Consider the following 23,642-nt stretch of genomic DNA (forward strand, 5'->3'; position numbering starts at 1 on the left):
GCAAGAGCATAGAACAACTTCAGGTCTCCCCACAGTAAATAATACGGCAAGTCACATTAGCTGTGGTTTGACTGTCATTTTCAGAGATTACTACATTATAGAGATAAACATCTTGTTAAATATAGGGAGTGTCACCCCCTCCCCCCAGCCCCCCCAAAAGTATGTAACTTGAAGGGAAGGAGAGGTAGATAAATAAACAAGATGAAAATTGTCTAAAAGAAAGCAATTTAAGCAAATTCCCTGCATTATAAGTAAATGCAAGTGATGCCTTTCTACTAAGCAAATGACAGATGTTTAAAATGTAGAAGTTTAAGGAATATTATAGGTTATTTTCAATCTAACGTCTATCGGGCATCTGTGGAATGCTTCATTAACAAAAAGTAATTTTGACTCACTTCTCAGTTTTTAAAAGCATTTAACAGTGAAAAAAACATTCACAATGAAATCGTATAGTTACACTGTAAAACCAATAGTTGTTCTTAGACTTTTTTATTAACTTTACTTAAAGGGGTCATATAATGGTACATGCACTTTTACAAGCTGATTTATTGGAAATGTGTGTTGGCAGTGCTTGTACACAACCATCCTATAATGATAAAAATCCATCAAGAGTTTTTTTTTTTTTTTTTAAATCTCCTTATTTGTTTTCACCTGTTTCAAATCGAGCCGTTTGACCGTGTGACGCCATACGGTCGGATGCCCCTCCCACAACTGTTGATTGACAAGCAGCGCTTCAACTCAGACCCGCCCTGAGCGAGCTCAAGCTGTCGTCTTTATATCTGCCATTATTGATACGCTGGAGTAGAATGGCGTCTAAGCGATTGTGGTGTTCTGTTCTTGGGTGTAATAATGAACACAGCAGTCATTCTGATGTTCCTAAATCCGAACCGCTGAAGACGCAGTGGCTGAGTTTTGTTTTCGTCTATGCTTTTATGTCTGCGACATGCTTTCTATGTATAACATTTTCTGTGTTATTACAAACTGTGTACGCTGGTTTTAAAGTTAGTTAAGTGGATGAGGTAACAAGCTTAATTATGTAGATGGTTTATAACGGTGTCTGTCACTGTAAAAAAAAAATGTGTTGTAACAGTTACTACAATGCATAGATAACGTTACGCATGACTGACAAACCAACATTAACAGAAAAAAAGGTTTTACTGCCATTAGGTGTAACATCAATCTGTCAATGAACTAACATATACATCAGTAAACACATAGCATTCATGCTAACATTACCCTGCCAGTACATTCAGATCAAAGTGACATTACATTAACCAACCATTCAGAAACGTCCTGTTTAGCCTTAAATTTTGAATTTCATTGGAGCTGTCGTCTTGTCCTGGGTCCGACTTTGGTTCAGATTGACACAGTTGCACAGATCTCCTCAGAAGAGACTCACTTCACCATTCTTTAGTATCCTCTACTGTTGTCTAGGGCAACGACTCCGTGCAGCCCCAAAGAACAGAGGCTTTTTATCATTTAAAGCCATATGCACCGAAATAGCTCGGTGAAAACAGAGCTGTTTTTGACCAGGTAAAATGAGTGTTTTCTTACAATACTAATGATAATTTTTAATTAAAGTACTTTTACAAAGGTTTCATTTAGACACTAAAGAATCATATTAACTTGTATAAAAATGGCATTATATGACCCCTTTAAAGCTGCAGTCCGTAACTTTTTGTGCTCTAGTGGTTAATAAACAGAACTGCATGCATCTTGCAGAAGAACATTGCAGCCGGATCTACTTCTCTCTGTTTATGTCAATAGCGAGTCACGCAAGGACTGTGCTCCTCCGCAGCGGTTCCTACCAGTCTGGCCTGAAATAGTCCCAATATAAACACTTATTATAAGTGTACCATAATTATTAAGAGTAAGACAAAAACACGGTTTGGAGTATGGATTCATGTTGTACATTCTCATTATATAACTTTTGTAAATCTTGAACAAAAAAAAAGTTATGGACAGCGTTAATGTCCAATAATTTGTTGAACTTACTTTAAAAAAAAATGTAATCTGAACTATTTGCATGCTAATGCATTTGTTACTCAGAAAACCCAAGTAAACATTACTTGACTGGTTTGAGTAACATTTTGCCAAAGCAAAAAACAACAACAAAAACAGGTGGGTGGGCAAAAGGTTGAGGCGGGGCAATTCTTATTAGACTTTTCACTAATTTCCTCCACTTCTGCAGTGATCGTTCTTCTTAGTTGCATTCACTCATTTTCCAGTCATCTTGTAGATACAAAACAATGGTAAATGGTAAATGGACTGCATTTATAAAGCGCTTTTTAACAGACCCTATGGCCATCCAAAGCGCTTTACATTTTGCCTTGCATTCACCCATTCATACACAGCTCACAGATGATAGAATTATGTCGACACAGCTTGAATGGTTTAAGTAAGAACAACTTGATGCAATTAAGCTTACTTAATTGAGTGTTAAGTGCATTCATGCTAGGTGAACTACTAAAAATATGTTCACTTTACTTGAAGAAAACGTGGAAATTGATTGCACATAGTTTTTTAAGTCGCTATAGCTGAAAAGGACAGATTAAAACTATGTTGAGTATAATTGTATTTAAGATTTTTGCATAACATGATATAAAACTTTTAGTTAAATGGAACTACTCAAGTATTCTTACGATTAAATCTTAAGTAAGATTAATACATATCTAGAGTATGTTAGCTAGAATTTGCATTTAACTAACTTGATATTATTACTTAAATCACTTGGGAGGTGTTAGCTTTCTTTACTTTTAGTTGAATATTAAATTAACTTCAGTTTTCCCTTTAAGTTTGCTTTGCAAAAATAAGGCAATCGGTTTCTAAACTTTAAATAAACTGAACTTTTTAGAATTGACAGTGTTAAAATATGTTATTAAATCATATATTAATGTTTTCTTTATCTGCACAAACAATATGACAGTCACAATTAGATCTTTGACGTGTGCAGGAAATAGGGAAACTGCATAGCATTTACATTATATACACCTGCTTATAGACATTTTAATTTTCTGAAATTGGTTTGAAAAAGGTTAAAAAGGGGGATTTTACAGAACCTGTAGAATAAATGTACAAACTGGGCCAGACTCCAGAGAAGAGGAACACATTAGTCACTAGAAAAACAATGGCTGAGTGTTTCTAAGATGATCAACAGCATCTGTCTGATGTTCTGGCAGTGACCATGTTTAACTTAAGCTGTTTTAAAAGTATTAACAAAACCAAATTATTTCTAACATGAATTTCTGTGATATTATTAAAAAATATTGCTTACTATAAAAATACATTATGTAATTTTGAGCTATTTGTAACACTGTGATATGAATGTTCCAGAATCCTCTATAAAGCTGAAAGAAACGCAGTCATCAACTATTCAAACAATAAATTATGGACATAACTTCCTCTGATGATAATCTCCCATGATAATGGTGGCCGAGACCAATGGTGCTGATTTATACAGGACTTGGACTGCTTAGGTTTATCAGAATAAACCAAGCTGGGTAGCTTTCAGGTATAACAAATTAAATGGACTAAAAGGCCTGGACACAATGAAAAACATATGACTGGCGAATCACTTCCTTTCCAAACAGGAAGAAAGAACATACATTAAATTACTTGTTTACTTTCATTGTAAGAAATAAAAGCTCATAGGTCCGACCTAATCTTGCTGTAACAAGTCATGTAAAAACATGATTATAAATATTTGCAGCCTTTTTAGATGGGCTCAGAAAAGTACAGTATCTTTGATGGGTTTTGAGTCTAAAAACTACTTTAAGGGTGCTTTCACACCTGCCTCATTTAGTTCGGTTGAATCGTACTAGAGTTCGTTTCCCTCTTTGGCGCTGTTCGTTTGGTCAGGTCTGAAAGCAGCAATCGCACTCGGGTACGCACCAAAAGCGGACCAAACAAGCGTACCAAGACCTCCTTGAAGAGGTGGTCTCGGTACGATTTCAAACGAACTCTGGAGCGGTTTGTTTGTGGTGAGAACGTGATCCGACCTCGAACAGAACCGACTGCAAAAGTACTGATCATTTTTGGACTGAACCAGCTGCCGTAGTTAGCTGCGCTGACATTGTGTGCATGATATTATTACCTGATAGATCGTTGGCAATATTTTCGGAAGATGGAAGCATGTCAAGAGTTAATAATTAATGCACGCCTCCGCTTGAAGTGACGAGTGATGCATGCTCACCGTCTGCAGTGCATTAGAACGTTGTTTTCATGTCACATCCACGCTTCATTATAGAAATGTTTTGTTTGCATACTGTGGTAAATACACACCGTGTAGTAGATTATGGCCAGGGACAAAACTGGCCCGCGCAGTCGTCTCCATAGTGTTATTATAGTTTGCTGGCTTTGCCTCTTCTGTTGGAATTTTCCCACACGTAAATTCTGACCAATCGAAAAGCAGTTTAGGAAATACGCCATGGCCAATGAGTGATGTGGATGTTGTCACGTGCCTGGATGTGGATGTTGGTTCGTTTCAACTGGTTCGGACCAAAGCAATCAGTGTGGTGTGAAAAGGAACCAAAAAATCTGAAAAATGCAACAATGTATAATTGTTTGCCCTTGGTTCGGACCAAATGAACCGAACTAGAGATGTGAAAGCACCCTAAGGGTGCGTTCACACTTGTCATGTTTGGTTCGATTAAAACGAACCCTGGTGCGGGTTGCTCGGTTAGTACGGTTCATTTGAACATATGTGAACGCTGCCATCCGAACCCTGGTGTGCACCAAACAAGCGGACCGAGACCGCTAAAAAGATGGGTCTCGGTCCGCTTCCAAACAAACTCTGGTGCGGTTCGATTGATATATGAACGCAACACGGACCAAAGGCATGTAAACGGACCAAAAACCGGACGTAATGTCAAGATGCCACGCATAATGCAGCTGATTTGACGACGCGGAAAGATCGGTGTATCCAAAATAAGTAACTTTAACGTTAGAGGCAAACGTAGAGCAACGAGGAAGTGCCTATTCTTGGTCAGATGAGCATGTTTCGAAAATGCTAGAAAAAACGCACAAAAAGCATACCTGGCTCTTCTCATCAAAGTTCCTGTGTTGCCCATTATTAGCAGGTACAGACAACAGAACGGCCGTCTCTTTTGCATAAGAGAGCATGTTTCGAAAATGCTAGAAATGCTCGAAAATGAGCATGTTTCGAAAATGCTAGAAAAAACGCACAAAAAGCATACCTGGCTCTTCTCATCAAAGTTCCTGTGTTGCCCATTATTAGCAGGTACAGACAACAGAACGGCCGTCTCTTTTGCATAAGAGTCGCCCGTCTCTGTTCTGCACAACGGAGGAAATCCTGCTGCTGTTTTGAACGTTTTGAACATTTTATGAGCTCTTCATGAGTTCTCAGCGGGTAAAAATAATGCCACATGTACACGCATAAAATGATCGTGTTTAATCCAGCACACAGCGTTGTTTTGAATGTTGTGAACATTTCATGAGCTCTTCATGAGTTCTCTGGTAAAAAATAATGCCATATGTACACGCATAAAATGCCCGTGCGTGTAATCCGCACACAGCATTGTTTTGAATGTTCGGTAAACAAGCTCCTACGTCATATAAGCCGACCAATCAGGTTGTTACCGTCTCCCTATGCCTTTGGTTCGGTAACTTTAGGTTCGCTGTTAAAAATGCCTGTGTGAACGCTAAGCGGACCAGGACTATTATGTTTGTTTTTGTTTTTTGGTCCGGACCAAACGAACCAAACGAACCGAACTACAAGTGTGAACGCACCCTAAGAAGTAATTAGATCAATGCATATGATAAAGTGGATAAGGGCCAAAAATATGACCTTTTTTATGACAACTGTTATTCCATGTAACTACCTGGAAAATGTGGTGTTCACATTTTCTCCCCAAGGTCTGTTTGCATCTTGTTTCGGAGTCTTGGCCTCTCCTCCACATATGCCATCTCTAGACCACACTTACATTACATAATGTTTCCCATTTTAACCCAAGGATGGCTGCAGCGGATTGCCTATGAACATTCCCAGATGACTTGAATGTGGCCAGCATTATGGTAAACCTCCCTGTGATTTAACTGCCTTAATGTTGAGCCCGTGCAGGCTATCAGTAGATGGAAAAGCTGACTCTGGCTTTCTTGCCAGATTTCTCAGCTGGAGACTACCAAATAGAAGCTGATCTAAGATGTCTAGACTTCCCCCTAGCCCTTGCTTGACTCATATATTCCATGTTCCTTTAGAAAAAGCAACAATACTTTGAAATTCAGAAACCTAAGAATCTTTTTGAAAATTGCATATATATTCATATATTTTATTATTGTAAATTATAGTGGTGGTGAATTCTGACTGTTAAGATTAGCTTTCCATTTGGCTTTACACTGAGAATCACAATCAGAGTTTCCAAAATCTTATTTGTCACATCTTCTAGAGTCTGTGTTTCATCATAAGGCTCAAATTACACTTCCCTTTGTTTACAAGAGTGCCCGTAATGAAATATTTCTTTGATTGCTTAATGCATTCTTTCTGCTCTGCTCAGAGCTTTTGTGCAGAAAGAGAGAGGATGGGGACAAATCCTGTTATTACTCTAACTGGACACAGAAATGAATTTAGACTAAGCCGAGTAGCATACATATGGGTAGCATAAAAAATGTGTCAATAAAGAGTTTGAACATTCCATTGCCATATTGCTAGCACCAAGCCACTTAGCTCTGGGTGGAAAAATAAATGGAAAAGAATGTATTGAGCGATCGGAAAAGTGATCAAAAGAAAAAAAAAAGCAACAATAGTTTCAGAGGCGTTATACACTTAGTTTCCCAAGCCTGGAATGCAATTTTACAGGGGGCCACAGCAACAACCTGCACCTGGTCCCTTGAAACTGAACTCAGCTGCCAATGCAACACAAATATACTTTTGAATTATCAACAGAATTGAAAACATAATTTATTAACGGCGGAATATTAACTCTTTACCCACTACTGATGGAATTTTCCGTAATTAATGATACAATGCTTCTCCGCCATTGACAGAATTTTCCAGCAATCAATGGTTTCACTTTTATATGGTATGGGGTGCTATTACGCATCTTCTGAAAGAATCTCTGGATAAAAGACGAAAAGGTGAAAAAGAAGCAGAAACAAATGATAGAAGCAGTCTTTGACAACACTTTGTCACAAAAATGTTGCTTTTTTAACTTACCCACATTCAAGTGTTGATAAAAATAGAACGCAAATAGAACACATTGTCTGATTTTAAAGAATTTATTTGCACATTATGGTGGAAAATAAGTAGTTGGTCACCTACAAAAAAAAACATGATTTTTGGCTCTCACAGACCTGTAACTTCTTCTTTAAGAGGCTCCTCTGTCCTTCACTCGTTACCTGTATCAATGACACCTGTTTGAACTTGTTATCAGTATAAAAGACACATGTCCACAACCTCAAACAGTCAGACTCCAAACTCCACTATGGCCAAGACCAAAGAGCTGTCATATGACACCAGAAACAAAATTGTAGACCTGCACCAGGCTGAAAGACTGAATCTGCAGTAGGTAAGCAGCTTGGTGTGAAGAGCAATAATTAGAAAATAAAAGACATACAAGAACACAGAAAATCTCCCTGGATCTGGGACTCCACGCAAGATCTCACCCCGTCAAAATGATCACAAGAACGGTGAGCAAAAATCCCAGAACCACACAGTGGATCCTAGTAAATGACCTGCAGAGAGCTGGGACCAAAGTAACAAAGGCGACCATCAGCAACACACTACGCCAGGGACTCAAATCCTGCAATGCCAGATGTGTCCCCCTGCTTAAAGGGGTCATATAATTCCATGTTTGTACAAGTTAATATGATTCTTTAGTGTCTAAATGAAAACTTTCTAATATACTTTAATTTAAAATTCTCATTAGTATTGTAAGAAAACACTAATTTTTTTTCAGCCTTTCAGTGTATATGACTTTAAATGATAATGAGCTTCGCTCACCCCGCCCCTCTGTTCTGTGGAGCGGTTTTACATAACAGACGTGAAGTGTTGCCTTGACAACAGTTGAGGGAATATTTTGGAGAATGTCAACAGGAGTCTCTGAGGAAACATCTGTGCAACCGTATAAAAACAAGATGACGGCCCCAACGAAGTTTGACAATTAAGGCTCAAACATAATTTCTGAATGGTTGGTTAATGTAATGTCACTTTGATCTATCTTGTAAGTACTGGCAGGGTAAAGTTAGCAAAGGATGCAATGTTTTTACTGATGTATATATTAGTTCCTTGACAGATTGATGTTACAGCTAATGGGCATGAAAAACTTTTTTTCTGTAAATGTCGGCTTGTCAGTGATGCGTAACGCTATCTATGTAGTGTAATAACTGTTACAAAACTATTAATTTTTTTACATTACTTCTTAATCAGTAATGTTGTGTTATCACGTTAACTTAACCAGTGTACACAGTTTGTAATAACACAATAACCATAACGTGTTGTTCATTATAAAGTGGGATTATGAATTATATTGAGAACGTTATAGATAGAAAGCATGCCGTAATGTAACTTTTCCTGTAAACTTTAGCCGCATTCAACGTGAAGAGTGCAAGAAATTTGCAAAAGTTAATAAAACATTACACTCACTTCTTCTGGAGGTGCAGCAGGAACATGAATAATTGGTACCGATCCTTTTTTCAGGAGAAGCTTCTTAGCAAAACCTGCTTTATACTGACCCTCGTTTATAAAGCTGTGTATGTTTATAAAGCTTTCATGTTTGTGCAAATGATTTGCGCAAACATGAAAGCATTGACATTGATCGGAGGGAATATTCCTTTCGAAAACAAAACTCAGCCACTGCGTCTTCAGCGGTTCGGATTTAGCAACATAAAAATGACTGCTGTGTTCATTATTACACCTAAGAACAGAACACCACAATCGCTTAGACGTCATTCTGCTCCAGCGTATCAACAATGGCGGACTACGACAGCTCGCTCAGGGCAGGTCTGTGTTGAAATGGAGCCATGCATCGTGAGATTTTGAGTAATAACCTCCTTCCATCAGCAAGGGCATTGAAGATGAACCGTGGCTGGTTAATCAGCATGATAATGATCCTAAACACAACGCCCGGCAAAGAAGGAGTACTGGAGTCCTGGAGTGGCCTAGCCAGTCTCCAGATCTCAACCCCATAGAAAATCTTTAGAGGGAGTTCAAAATCCGTGTTGCCCAGCGGCAGCAGCAAAACATCACTGCTCTAGAGGAGATCTGCATTTTATTTTGCAAATAAATTCTTTAAAAATCAGACAATGTGAATTTCTGGATTTTTTTTTCTCATTCTGTCTCTCATAGTTTAAGTGTACCTGTGACGAAAATTACAGGCATCTCTCATCTTTTTAAATGGGAGAACTTGCACAATTGGTTGCTGACTAAATACTTTTTTGCCCCACTGTGTCATCTCAAACCATAAACTGTAGCGCACAACAACAATATGATCGTTCTCAGCCACTCCCTCTGTTCGCTAATTGGACCGGTTTGATCTGAGAAAACCAGAGAATATACCACAATCCCAGACAAAGTACTGAAGGAAAAAAAAAAATTGAGCAGAAGTACGTATGAGGGCGGAGCCAGGATTCAAAAATGCTGGCGGTGGCTTGCTTTTTTTTTTTTAACGCCGGCAGAGGAAAAATGTTAAGAAAATAAGTGCATCGATTTAGATCTTCCACATATACTATTCATTAATTGAACTATATCAGCACTGGACAAGGCTAGTTTGATCAACGCAGAATTTTTTTTTATTGAACTCTATCAGCAGTGGACAAGGCTAAAATGCAGCTTATCCCTGTGTTTGTGTATGCAACATCTTTCCTATGCAGTTCGGCTAGTCAGTAAATAAAAAATTTGGAAAGATTTCCCCAACCACATGCACACAAAAACTTATTGCTTCTGCACAAACCACATATTAATTACATATTTGTCTTCAAAATGGCTAAATTCACTAAAATGTGATCACTTTTTTGGGGACTAATCTTTTTTTAAAAAATCAAACATAACCAAACATTTATTTTTGTCTTTTGGAAGTTGCATTCAGAATCCATCTGGCTTAAAATGGGCATGACACCAATGAATATTTTTAGACAGTAACTTTGTCTAAAACTTTAACTTTTTGTAACTTTTGTAACTTATCTGTATTGAAATTACTTACATTAATGTTGTTGGTCAGGGTGTTAACAAACTTAAATCCTGGAATTCTCTTGTCACTGCAAACCACCCCGACATCCTCAGTATGCTTGCAATCAGACACACCTATGCCGTTAGACTCACACTGAGCCAAACTCTTCTCCTTTCCCGTGCAGTGGACATTGTCAAACCAGATACGGCCTAAAAGCACAAGAAGTCAATACATGTAGAGTTTATTCTGACTAGTCATCAGTTCTCCATGAAAGAATATTATTGAATGATTACATTTAAAGGGGTATTTCAGCGCTGGGAAGATGAGTATGTGTTTAAACTGGGTCATTAATGTAGTAGAAATGTGAAATTATTTTTTAATTTGGTGCTTTCTAGACTGAGAAAAGACAGAAAATTTATTTTTGTCTCATGGGGATGAAAGACAACAATTCCCAGAATGCTTCGCTGCCCTACGAGGCCACTCTCAAAGCCACCGCTACTGGATTACTGTATCACTTTCACTTTCCCACCGTGACCGCGTTCATTTTCATAAAATCAGTTCAGTTAGAGAACAGACACTACAATTAAAAACTGAAGTTGTGTACAATATAATATGATTTAGCCACTCAGAGAGTCTCAGCACAAACGCTGCAGGAGTCAGATTACACCCTCATGAATGAGCACGTGATGAGAGCTGAGGTAAACGCGACCGCGGCATAGATTCACAGCGCATGTTCAGTCTGGCAAGTTTTCAGTTCATGCCTTTGGAAGATTAACTTTCATAGAAATTAATTTGAGAAGTTGAAACACTCACTTTGCTCCGCACAATCATTTGAATATACTCCTGGGTTTCTACTGATACAAAGCCATATGCTAATCGCTGAAGTAACCCTTTAACAATACAGAATGTAAACTGGCATTCACATATTATATTTATATTATATATTACATTGTTATACTGTACTGTACTATTTTCTGTGACAATTGAGACAAATGCATCAGATTATATTAAAGGGTTAGTTCACCCAAAAATTAAAATTCTGTAATGGATTACTCATTACCGTTCGACACCAGTAAAACCTTTGTTCATCCTTGGAACACAAATTAAGATATTTTTGTTCAAATCCGATGGCTCTGAAAGGCCTCCCTTGACAGTTATGTCATTTCCTCTCTCAACAATAAGTGTATGAAGTGATGAGGATAGTTTTTGTGAGCTAAAAAAATTAAATAACGACTTATATAGTGATGGGCCGATTTAAAAACACAGCTTCACTAAGCCTCTGAACTTAATGAATCAGCAGTTCAGATCGCCAAAGTCACGTGATTTCAACAGTTTGGCGATTTAACAAATGATCCGAATAATCATAAATCAATATACTAATTCATAAAGCTACGAAACTTTGTAAAAGCGTGTTTTGAAATCGGCCCATCACTATAAGTCGTTATTTCATTTTTAACACACAACTATTCTCCTCGCTTCATAAAATTATTGTAGAGCAACTGTAGTGAGATGGATTTTAGCGACGTTATGGGTCTTGAGAGAGAAAATTACATTACTGTCAATGGAGACCTTTCTGAACCATCGGATTTTTAGGTAAAATATTTTATTTTTGTGTTCCGAAAACAAACAGAGGTCTTACGGATCTGGAATGGCATGAGGGTAAGTAATTAAAGGGTTACTTCACAGATTAGCATATGGCTTTGTATCACTAGAAACCCTGAAGATTCCAAAGGCATGAACTGAAAAACGCACCAGACTGAACATGCGCTGTGGATGTATGACGCGAGCACGGTCGCGCTTACCTCAGCTCTCATCAGGAAAGCTCATTCATCACGATGAATGTAATCGGACTCCTGCAGTGTTGGTGCTGTGACACTCGCTCAGTAGCTAAATCACATTATATTGAACAGACACGTTCAGTTTTTAATTGTAGTGTCTGTTCTCTAACTGAACTGATTTTATGTAAATGAACGCGGTGGGAAAAGTGATCAGTGATCCAGTAGCGGTGGCTTTGAGAGTGGCCTTATAGGGCAGGAAAGCATTCTGGGAATTGTTGTCTTTCATCCCCATGAGACAAAAATACATTTTCTGTCTTTTCTTAGTCTAGAATACCAAATTCAAAAATAATTTCACATTTCTACTACATTAATGACCCAGTTAAAATACTGATTAATCTTCCCAGCGCTGAAGAAGCACTTTAATGACAGAATTTTCATCTTTGGATGAACTAACCCTTTAAAGACATTCTGAACACAACAAGCTTACCTTCTCCCTTCCCATATTTAGATGATGGAGACCAGGAGACTGCTTCAAAATACCCCAGTTCTCTGCATACAACTTGGGCTGCATGAATGGTGAAATCATCATCACACACAGTGCCCCATTCGCCTTCATAAAAGACCTCAATGCGCCCTTCATTGTGCTTTCGTTTCTCTCCTGCCAGACGTAGCTGTATCCTGGGCGTATCTGCAGGAAGCTCTGGAGCAGTGTAAAGATCCTGAGAAGGGTCCTGGTAGCCTGGAGGGTAACCCAAGTGTTCATACTGTGCGTAACTTTGACTCCACGCACACAATAGTACAAACGATACAGACCAGAGGGCCAGCATAATGATAGAGGCTCAGATGGTTTTTATGGCCTGTAAAAAAGCAAAAGTGAATGTGAAGAAAGATGGATTTTTTTGTTATTACTATTATGTAAAAGACAGCACAGAAAGACATGTTTGATGATAACAGACATAATTCATGCATTTTAAAGATTTCAAGCCATCCATTTATCTGTACTTTTTAAATCAAAGAATATTTATCAAAGAGCTGAGGGAGAATAGCATGTGAATTCTCGTTCATCACAAAACCGGCCCACATCAAAGAGAGCAATAATGAGAACACAGAGGCTTATTTAGACCCCACTGTGGCACACTATTCATCTATATTGCCCATGACCTAAGCAGAAAAAATATAAAATTCACTTTGAATATCATGGAAAATAGTAATGTTCTTAACAGAAAATACAGTTTAATTGTGCATAACAGTTTTACAGATGTTTAAACACTTTGATTAGGATGTTAGATATTCTCTTTCAGTGACACAAGAGAATGTGCTGATGGAAATATGGCAAGCATGAGTAGATGAGGTAACTGTTTTAATCCCTTAAAAAGATATGTTATAGACATAAAGTACAAAAGTCCACATTGAAAATCTGGCATTCAAAATAAACATAATTATCGGGTTTTTGAAACCCTACCGTTCTAAACAAATAAATGTTAGGACGTAAATTTAATAATAAACATGATTTTTACATCTTACATCAAAAAAGCTTCTTTTTTTGACATTGTCAAGTATTTTGTATACAAAAAAAAAAATTATACAAAATGTCATTCTCAAATAATGCTGGTTTTGCACAAACATGTAATGCTGTTCTTTTTTTCTTTTTTTCAGTTCAGTTTACTCAAATTAATGTGATGATAATATAATTTAACTATAAAAATTAAGGGTTAAAATTAAAAGAAGAAAAAATGCTAAATACACCCTGGTTCTCAGACACCGGTATTAAAATTACATTCTTAGTGCAAATATAATGTGATTAAAAGGGCAAGTCTTCAGGCCTTCTCGGTTCCCAGTATACTTTCTGGTGAGTACGCTGGTTTTTTTTTCAAAGGCAAGAAAAAAACAATTTGTAACCTGCTTCAAAGAGTTCCCTTAAGATTGCCACTCCAAGATAAAAGAGACTTCTGCAAAAGCATTTTTAAAGACTTCCACTCACTTTCTCTCTCTCACACACACACACACACGCATGTCGTGTTTCCATGTTTTATGGGGACTTTCCTAAGGCGTAATGGATTTCATACTGTACAAACTGTACATCCTATCCCCCTACACTGCCCCTGTCCCTAAACCTACCCATCACAGGAAACATTCTGCATTTTTACTTTCTCAAAAAAACTCCTTCTGTGTGATTTATAAGATGTTTTCCTCATGTGGACCTAAAAATGTCCCCACAAGGACAAGGATTTCGGATATTGCCATCTTTGTGGGGACATTTTGTCCCCATAACGTAGGGATTACCAGGTCACACACACACACACACATGTTGGTCTATGTGGTTTACAGGGACTCTCCATAGGCGTAATGGTTTTTATACTGTACAAACCGTATTTTCTATCCCTTTACACTGCCCCTGACCCTAAACCTACCCATCACAGGAAACATTCTGCATTTTTACTTTCTCAAAAAAACATCATCTAGTATGTTTTTAAGGCCATTTGAATTATGAGGACATAAACCACATTTATAGTGTAATACCAGTGTAATACCCATGTAGTTATACAAATTTGTGTCCTCATAAACCACACACACACACACACACACACACACACACACACACACACGCACACACACACACACACACACAATTTTATTGTCTAAAATACATCAAAATGGTGAAGCATGTGACCTAAACTAAAACTAAATGTGCACACAAATCCTGCAAACATATCTGTCATGATTAAAACAATGTATCTTCAAAATGAATTAGACAACATTTCCACCCTCTGCTGCAGGCTACAGCAGCCTAACATCGCATTTCTTTAAAGATGTGCTTGGTCTAATGTGAATCTCTGAAAATCCCACCTCTTAGTACAGATAGTTTGTACATTCAGAAATGTATGAGTGACATGTTTTGTTCGTATGGACAAAACCTAGCTATAGCTTTGTGCCTTGAACAGCTTTGGAAGCGACTCACATTCCTGTCCAAAAGACCGTTTTTTGTCTATTGGTATTCTGCACTTCCAGACAGCAAGTCCCTTGACCACCATGAATAGGATTCAGACCCGGATATAAGGGTTCACAAGTCAAAGGGTCACAGTTCTGTGTAATACTATCCGAGCACAATAACCCAGTGTTCTGTCTGAACCAAAGGTAAGGCACAGAACATTTTAGCATATTATAATTAATAATATAAACAATTTGATCCAAAGCAGTCACAAAAGCACATGGCAAAACTTTCATAAAAATAAAATGCTTGTGCTTGCAATTAATTTTTCAATGACTCAAGCATTATGTCATACGTAGAAGCATTATGTATTTTCTCTTATATCTGAGACGTGCTGTACAGTAAATCAGAATGTCAAGTAACAGATATGTCAAAAGAAATATTCACAACTCTCTCATGCTTTTTCATTGAAAGAAGAAAAAAACGAGACTATAAAATACAACTTAATAAAACAACGTAGATGCATTTACTATAGCTTACTTTTGCTGCGAGTGCAAATTTCACAGTAGAATGCTCCTCCAAAATGTGAATCTCTGCTTCGCTCAGTTGTTGCACATCCCCTAAACTTTCACTGGATGATCTCCTGCTGCACTTTCAGGAAAGTCGAAAAAAGTTACGCCTTGTTGAACTGCCCCCTCACGCCCACCACTGTGAGCTGGTGACCTCATCGTGGACCTCCATTTAAAGAGCACATAACTAGCATTTTTGAGGAAACAGACTATGTACGTGCCAAAAGAAGCCGGTTGTTTTTAACCAAAAATATATATAATTATGTCCTATTAAATATTCCTATTGCACGACACTTTAGCTGACTGTTCGGGAGTTTATTTGATTAGGGGAGGAAAACAAAACTTCCCTAAATTGGTCATAGTTTGTTGGTTGAGTGATTGTGGTGAGTATTCCAAAGACAAACATCGGTAGCCAGACACGCAAAATCTTTTCGACGAATCATCAGTTGAACCGGTTCACAAAACCAGACTGGTGATAGTCGTTCACGAATCAGACTGAATCGGTCCGAGCAGTTCTCGTAACTGTATTCGGCATAGCATAGCAGCCTATCCATATGGCAAATGATTGTCTTCCTTGTAAACACATATTAATATTTCTGGAAGGCTATATAAAAGGTAGCCTAATGTAGCAGAATGGAAAGAGGCTAGTATCTGAATAGGCTACAGCAATTGAACTAATAAAAATATGGCTATAACTTGATTTGACCCGTATACTAAACACGTAGGCCTACTGGTTTAAAATAAACGACTCTTTTTCAGTAAATGGGCTAAATAAATTGTGAACTATGCAAATGCAAATTATTTGTAGATATGCAATGTTCCACTGTGTCATGTGAGAGACCACGTGACGACGCGATTACGAAATGAAGTTGAATCCTGGTTCTTTTGGTTCTTTTACATGAACTGTTTGAAGGAATCGTTTCGCAGTTTTTCTCGGACCTGCCATCACTAGGACCTCTTCTGGCAGGACATTATTGTACGTAGCCTATACTGTGGGACATTATTGTACGTATACTGCCATCTGGTGGATAATAGTGCACTTACGGGAACAGAATTGTAAATGAATCCATATAAACGCTAATTATAGGCTACTTCATTATCAGACAGCAGCTGTGTTCTTAGAAACATCAATTTCCACTTATGTTGCTTTATTTCTTTAATAATAAGCATTCTAATTATTTCTATAGAGCCTATACCTAATTGAAAACATAAAACATATCAAAATAAATAAATAATAGGCTACTTATCCCATTATTTATATGACATGAGTCACATTCTCTCCAGTATTTTCTTAGGCTCCTCCCCCTAGTCCTACTTCCAAGATCATTAGTCTCACCCTCTGCACTGTATTCTCACTCACTTCTCTGGTTGAAAGGAGGAGGGAAGGTTATTTCAGAAATTTTCAATTATTACAAGCAACTCTCTCAATAATGGATAAATTCCTGAAGTCTTTGGATATTAAACTATCGGCAAATGTTCCCCGAAGGATGGATGCTTGATCAAAAGACATTTTTCAGGTTACAGCCAGTGTAATAGGGACATCCCGGAAGATGGTAAACCAGACTGAAGGTTATGTCTCAGAGCTAATAACTCGCACCACTACTGCTTGTCTGCTTTTTATTTTTGTGCTCTCCACATTTTTAGGGAATGCTCTGGTGTGCACAGCAGTGGTACGGTTCCGTCATCTGCGCTCCAAAGTGGCGTACGTGTTTGTAGTGTCTTTGGCTGTCTCAGATCTCTTAGTTGCCACTCTTGTGATGCCATGGAAGGCAGCTGCTGAGATTGTGGGTTTCTGGCCATTCGGCAGTTTCTGTGAAGTATGGATAGCCTTTGACATCATGTGCTCCACTGCCTCCATTCTTAACCTGTGCATCATAAGTGTGGATCGTTACTGGGCTATTGCTATCCCATTGAGCTATGAGCAGAAAATGACAAGAAGTGTGGCATTTGTCATGATTGGATTGGCATGGACTCTCTCTGTTCTGATCTCATTCATTCCTGTGCAGCTAAGTTGGCATAAGACTACCGGCCATAAAGAAGACATGGGAGAAATGGCTGAAAAATGTGATGCCAGTTTAAACCGCACTTACGCCATCACTTCATCTCTAATCAGCTTCTACATCCCTGTCTCTATAATGATTGTCACTTACACACGCATCTTCCTCATAGCGCAAAGGCAGATCCGAAGGATATCAATGCAAGAGTGCACCATTAAACATGTTCAATCCTGCCAAAGCTGCAATAAAGCTCCTGAAGAGAAGTTAAAAAGCTCATTTAGGAGGGAAACCAAAGTCCTGAAAACTCTGTCGATGATCATGGGTGTGTTTGTCTGCTGCTGGCTCCCTTTCTTCATTCTCAACTGCATAGTGCCATTTTGTGACCCTGGCCTCCACAATGCCGGGCAGATCCCATGTGTCAATAAGACAACCTTTGACGTGTTTGTGTGGTGTGGCTGGGCGAACTCTACCTTGAATCCCATAGTTTATGCCTTTAATGCGGAATTCCGCAAAGCGTTCTCCAGTCTCTTGGGATGTGGGAAGATGTGCTCTCGGAATACGGTTCAAACGGTTGACTTCAGCAACGAGCTGGTGTCGTATCATCGGGACTCCACGAACCTTCGAGAAGTTCACCTCTTCGGTCACCCCTGTCTGCATCCGCACACTGTCAGGGAGGGAAGTGACAAAGACATGTGCTTTGATACAGTGTCACAGATGGCTGAAGTCCCTTATGAGACTGAATGTAACTTTATATATGGGGAAAGGCCTCCTATGCTAGATCAAGGAGAAACAGAATTGTCTTTAGATAAAATCATACCATTTACAAAAGCGGAGGATTTAGTGTCTCTTGGACATGTGGTTAATAATGAAGGCGAATCTCCTATCTCTGGAATACTGTGATCTGTGTTAAGGTGTACTTTGAAAGTAATTATTTTTATATTAGACAAACTGAGTGAGACTATGACTAATTGAATTAACTTAGATTATGATTACTGTTTCTGCATTACACTGCTCATGAATCTTTCAAAAGGTCACTCACTATGAGACATAAGCTCATAATACAGTCAGCTGTTATTTCTACTTGAAAATGCCCAAACTTTTTACTAAATGGAAGAAATATTAATCATATGACTTGTGTTCACTTTGCTGAAATTGAATAACCATGACTGAAATGTCCTCTATATCCGCTCTTAAAGAAAAAATCCAATTGTTTGTGTGTTTGTGCATGGCATATAAGATCAATGGAAAAATTTAACTTAAAAGATATGGATGTAAAAGGATTGTTTACATTAAATGCTTTATGGACGTTTTTGTCCTGCAGTTTGATAAGCATACTCCATCTTTTATTTAATTAAAAAAAAATATATTCTGGTTTTGTTTACCTCATCATTTGATGGACTAACGTTTATACATTTTTCCACTACGCAGGACCATTAATTTTTTTTTTTTCAAAACATTACAAAAATATTCACTTTTCTATTCATTCATATAGTTTAACCTAATCCCCAAATTTGTACAAAATTAAATAATTTAATTAATAATAATAATAATTATATATATATATATATATATATATATATATATATATATATATATATATATATATATATATATATATATATATATATATATATATATATATGTCTGTTAATAAATATAAATGCTCCTTAAAGAAAAGCATACAATCAATCAAACAAAAATAATGTACATTTAATTGAGCAGATAAATAAGACCAATGAGCACCATATCGTTCTGTCATATTTGTTTTTTATTATGAGTTTTATACTAAAACAGGTTTTTGGCAAAATATAAGGTTATGAATAAATGCTAGGAACAATTGTAAAAACAAACAAACAAACAAGTAATTTCACTGATGGAATGTATTTTGCATTTGACAACTTTCAACAAACCATCGCTTAACTAGCCTATGAATAAATTAAGTGTTTATTCTGTATTGCTGTATTTACAGGAAAGTATCGTATAACCCAATACAAAATATAAATATGACATAAATCAGTGATAAAAACACACTCATCTTTTTAGTCACATACGCGCGTACACACACGCGCGCACACGAACTTTGAACAAACTGTTAATGTATGCACATTTTGGACACTTTCCAACCAGCGGACTCTTCTGTATAATCTCTAAAGGGTTGAAAATCTACACCAAGTAATCGGCTTATTGTGTATCAAGGTACAGAGGTAGAGACTGTCATGTTAATACAAACCGATCTTGATAAAAGTCTTTCAGAGCATCGATCGTGCTGCTCGCTCGCGCTGGTGACATTTTAAAAGCAGTAAGACTCTAACGTTACAAGAAGACAGCTCTCAAAACAGCGTTACTCACATCCCACCTAAAAAGCATTTTCTCAGTCTATTAAAAAGGCACTAGCCTTCTTACATGCATCAGGAACATTTGCACTTCTGTGAAGATGGGGTGGCTCTTACAAGAGCCTTTGGTTTATGGATGGAAGTTTGTCAGTCTACTTTTTCTTGGCTGCTGTCTTCTTCGCTTTGGCAGCCTTGGGCTTTGCGGCTTTTGGCTTCACTGCTTTGACCTTCTTAGGACTCTTTGCAACTTTCTTCACAGCCGGTTTCTTCACTTTCTTCGGGCTTTTGGTGGCTTTTTTGGGCGCTGCCGGTTTCTTCACTTTCTTAGGAGACTTCTTCGGGGCAGGTTTCTTCACTGCAGCCTTCTTGGGCTTCGCCGCCTTGGCCGCCGCCTTCTTCGCGGCTGGTTTCTTCGGTTTCGCCACAACTTTCTTGACGGGTTTCTTGGCGGCTGGTTTCTTGCTCACCTTGAAAGATCCGGATGCCCCGGTGCCTTTAGTTTGAACAAGCGCCCCCTTTTTCACCAGAGATTTCAAAGCAATTTTGACGCGAGAGTTGTTTTTCTCAACGTCATATCCACCACCTGCCAAAGCCTTCTTTAGAGCCGCCAGGGAAACTCCTTTGCGCTCGTTGGAAGCGGCAACCGCCTTCACGATAAGGTCTGACACGCTTGCTCCAGGTTTTTTCGCCTTTGCCGCCTTCTTCTTGGGGGCTTTGGCCGGAGCAGCCGCGGGAGCAGGAGCAGTTTCTGTCATAGTTTCAGTAAACTTAGAGCCGATGTATCGTTATACAGAGCTGTCAAACAAACAATGTTTACATCCAACAGCTGAGGGCGGGATTTAAACGGGAGATGAGAACCATATAGACTCAACTGCCTCAACCGACGCTCTCAACAGCACGGAGTCGTTTGTAGATGTGTTTTCTGGTCTTGAAAAACAGAAGGTTTTCCGCGATAAAGAGTGGTGGATTGTAGACTTTAAACCACGTCCGGATAGCTGAGTCCTTCTTCTTTAAGGACAGCTCGAGTTTTGTGCAAAAGACCGGTCGGTTTATTGTACAAAAATAAAAACGCGTCCAAATTTAGTGCGAGTCTCAGCTGTAAATATCGCACTTCCTCTGTTCTTTTGTGGATTATATATTAAAATTCGAAACCCACAAATAAAATGATATATATTTTGCATAAAGAAGACCCTAATGTACACATTTAGGGTGGTTTTAGACTGAAAATACTCATGGAATAAAAAAACGAAGTGGTTTTCTTTAGTGGAGGTAACACAGATCAGCGCTGTCGCCATTTCAACCTCCCCTAATCTCTCGGAGATTCTTTCAACAACGATCTATTAATAATCATATCTGTACAACCAGTACATGATCAAGCAACTAATATATAAGCAAGTTTACTTACTTTACACGCATTTAAAGACGTTGTCCGTCATTAATAAAAACGGGAGTAGACGAGGTATATTGTCTAAAGGGAAAGTGTAGTCGAGGTGGTCGACAACAGGAGGAAGCAATCTGGTGTATAACGTTGAACTGATGTATTTATTACATTTTTCAACATTTAAGTACGTATATCAATAATACGAAATACTTAACTATTATTCTAATTATATTTAGTCGTTATAAATAGGTCACTTCACCACTTAGTATAGGCTATCTCGAGGATTTTCAACACGTTGCTTCATAGCAGGGTTCCTGCACTGCAAACTGCGATGTTGATTGACTGTAAACTATTTTTTTTTCTGTCTCAGAAATGTATCGAATATTTCATAAATGTGTGTGACAAAACCACTCTCTATTTTAAATGAAATTTGAATTTAGTAGGCTATTAAACATTATGGCTGACATCTGATATAGCCTCACCGAAAGCTAGCTAGCATAGATACAAGGCTACAGTTCATTAATCACTAATCAGTAATACTATTAAACATCAATTAAGGCACCAAAAGCACATTTCTATGACAATTTACACTTTAATCAACAGTTTATTGTTATTTATTTATTTTTAAACCTAAAACAGATATTGTTTTAGGAAGGCTAGTCACTTCCAGCCCTGGATGCTGATTGGTCGATGCAGAATAAATCAGATATAATGGCTTAGCCTAGGCAGCGGTTATTTGTGTGAGCTTTCTGTCTGCTTGCGGAAGAAAGAAATTTAATGAATTTGCTCATTGAAAATGTGCTTATGTTTTAGTGAAAATTTGTGTTCATAATAATTGTCTTAAATAAATGCAATTTCTAGGCTAGACAACAGACAATTGTTTTAGCCTATGCATAGCCTATGCAACAAAAGGTAGCTAGCCTATGCTTTATGAAAATGTTGTATTCTTAATTCTATTATGTGGTATCGTTCGTAAACAAAGTAACTCCGCTGTGTTGTGCCGGACAACTACTTATAAGCCATGGCTATATTCACAATTTAGCAGACATCTTATAGCCTACCTTAGGCCATTTCTTAATTAAAATACAGGCCAGAAATGTTGTGCCTGATTGAGTTTGTTGTTAGAATTGAAAATTTAATGTTATTTTAGCCTACTAAGCAACATTATTAAGTGCCATTCTCCCACTTGACATGGCAATGAACATTACAAAACGTAGCTATGCAACTAAAATAACCACCCGCTATGGAAGCTGCGCATGTGCAGTCTTGGGACGATGGAATCTAACGTATCACCTACCAATCAGCACAGAATATGTGCTTGACACTTATGACACTTTTGTGACAATCTTGTGGTTTGAAAATCTTTTTTTGTGGTTAATTTACGTTTTAAATTATCCTTAATGTTTTTAATATGATTTATGTTTTATGAAAGCAATAGAAAAAATAAGGCACGGCTTATTTTCATGCACACATTTAAACATTATTTATTTATTCAAATCAAACTTTTACACTATAAGTTATAGTTGGTAGTTTATGTAGCCTACATTTAAGAGTAGGCCTTCGTAGCCTATATTAAAAAAATCTTCACCTTTCTGTCCACATTAACTAATGAAATTAGTTATGTGTAGGATGTTAAAATAAGTAGCCTATAATAAATGCTAACCATCTTTTTTTTTGGTTTCATTTTAAATTATGAACACAATATCAAACTAATTTAGACAAGACAATGTGTTACGGGGAACTTTAAAAAGAGAGAGAAAAATACATCGAGGCAGATTAGTTTGCTCTTTTGATAGAATGTTTGGGCGGCTCTTAAAAGAGCCTTTTTTTTTAAATCCAGTCCGGGTAAAACTTAACCGCCAAAGCCATACAGAGTACGGCCTTGACGCTTCAGAGCGTACACTACGTCCATAGCAGTCACAGTCTTGCGCTTAGCATGTTCGGTGTAGGTTACAGCGTCGCGAATAACATTTTCAAGAAACACTTTCAGTACACCACGCGTTTCTTCATAGATCAGGCCAGAAATACGCTTCACACCCCCGCGACGCGCCAGGCGGCGAATAGCTGGCTTTGTGATTCCTTGAATGTTGTCTCTCAGAACTTTCCGGTGACGTTTTGCACCACCTTTCCCAAGTCCCTTTCCGCCTTTTCCACGACCAGACATGTTTAACGAACTGAAATGTCAGAGCACGAATGAAATGATCTGGGTGGGAGTGCACGGGAAGAATGACAAGTATCTTTAAAGCGGACCTTGTTGAAACCATGATTGCCACTACGCAACAGCGGGCGGGGCTCATGTAACAATGCAAATGTACAAAACAAGAAGGGAAATGGTCTATTGAGATTCAGTTTCTTTTCTTTGATTGCAGATCATGGAACGTAAGAGAATGTAGGCTATAACAAATAAACGTATCAAGCGCGCTATGATTTATGTCGTGGTATTAGCGATATTTCAGTAATAATTATAGACCTCCGTATCTTTAATCAATGCAATATGTTGTTTGTTAGTTTTTTTCTGAATACTATAATTACAT

General features: G+C 37.9%; 4 protein-coding genes across 4 annotated transcripts in view; 1 reads left to right on the plus strand and 3 right to left on the minus strand.

Annotated features, from left to right (window-relative positions):
- loxl2b (lysyl oxidase-like 2b) overlaps window positions 1-15,519 on the minus strand; it is a 38,913-nt gene extending 23,394 nt beyond the window's left edge. Inside the window, exons 1-3 of the mRNA XM_067438930.1 lie at window positions 15,369-15,519; window positions 12,387-12,756; window positions 10,155-10,330 (exon numbers count right to left, since the gene is read on the minus strand). Coding sequence (XP_067295031.1) covers window positions 10,155-10,330; window positions 12,387-12,726 — 516 coding nt within the window. The 5' untranslated portion in view covers window positions 12,727-12,756; window positions 15,369-15,519. The remainder of the gene's footprint in view (window positions 1-10,154; window positions 10,331-12,386; window positions 12,757-15,368) is intronic.
- A 1,251-nt stretch (window positions 15,520-16,770) lies between these two features.
- Window positions 16,771-18,294, plus strand: drd7 (dopamine receptor D7). Its single transcript, XM_067438931.1, has one exon. The coding sequence runs from the start codon at window positions 16,948-16,950 to the stop codon at window positions 18,292-18,294; it is 1,347 nt and encodes a 448-aa protein (XP_067295032.1). The 5' UTR covers window positions 16,771-16,947.
- An 847-nt stretch (window positions 18,295-19,141) lies between these two features.
- histh1l1 (histone H1 like1) lies at window positions 19,142-20,550 on the minus strand. Its single transcript, XM_067438932.1, has one exon. It carries the CDS (start codon window positions 20,480-20,482, stop codon window positions 19,880-19,882), a length of 603 nt encoding a protein of 200 aa, XP_067295033.1. The 5' UTR covers window positions 20,483-20,550; the 3' UTR covers window positions 19,142-19,879.
- A 2,410-nt stretch (window positions 20,551-22,960) lies between these two features.
- Window positions 22,961-23,272, minus strand: zgc:153409 (uncharacterized protein LOC767650 homolog). Its single transcript, XM_067439826.1, has one exon. It carries the CDS (start codon window positions 23,270-23,272, stop codon window positions 22,961-22,963), a length of 312 nt encoding a protein of 103 aa, XP_067295927.1.
- Between the last annotated feature and the right edge of the window lie 370 nt (window positions 23,273-23,642).

The sequence above is a fragment of the Pseudorasbora parva genome, chromosome 3 (assembly GCF_024679245.1).
Source record: "Pseudorasbora parva isolate DD20220531a chromosome 3, ASM2467924v1, whole genome shotgun sequence".
Lineage (NCBI taxonomy): Eukaryota > Metazoa > Chordata > Actinopteri > Cypriniformes > Gobionidae > Pseudorasbora > Pseudorasbora parva.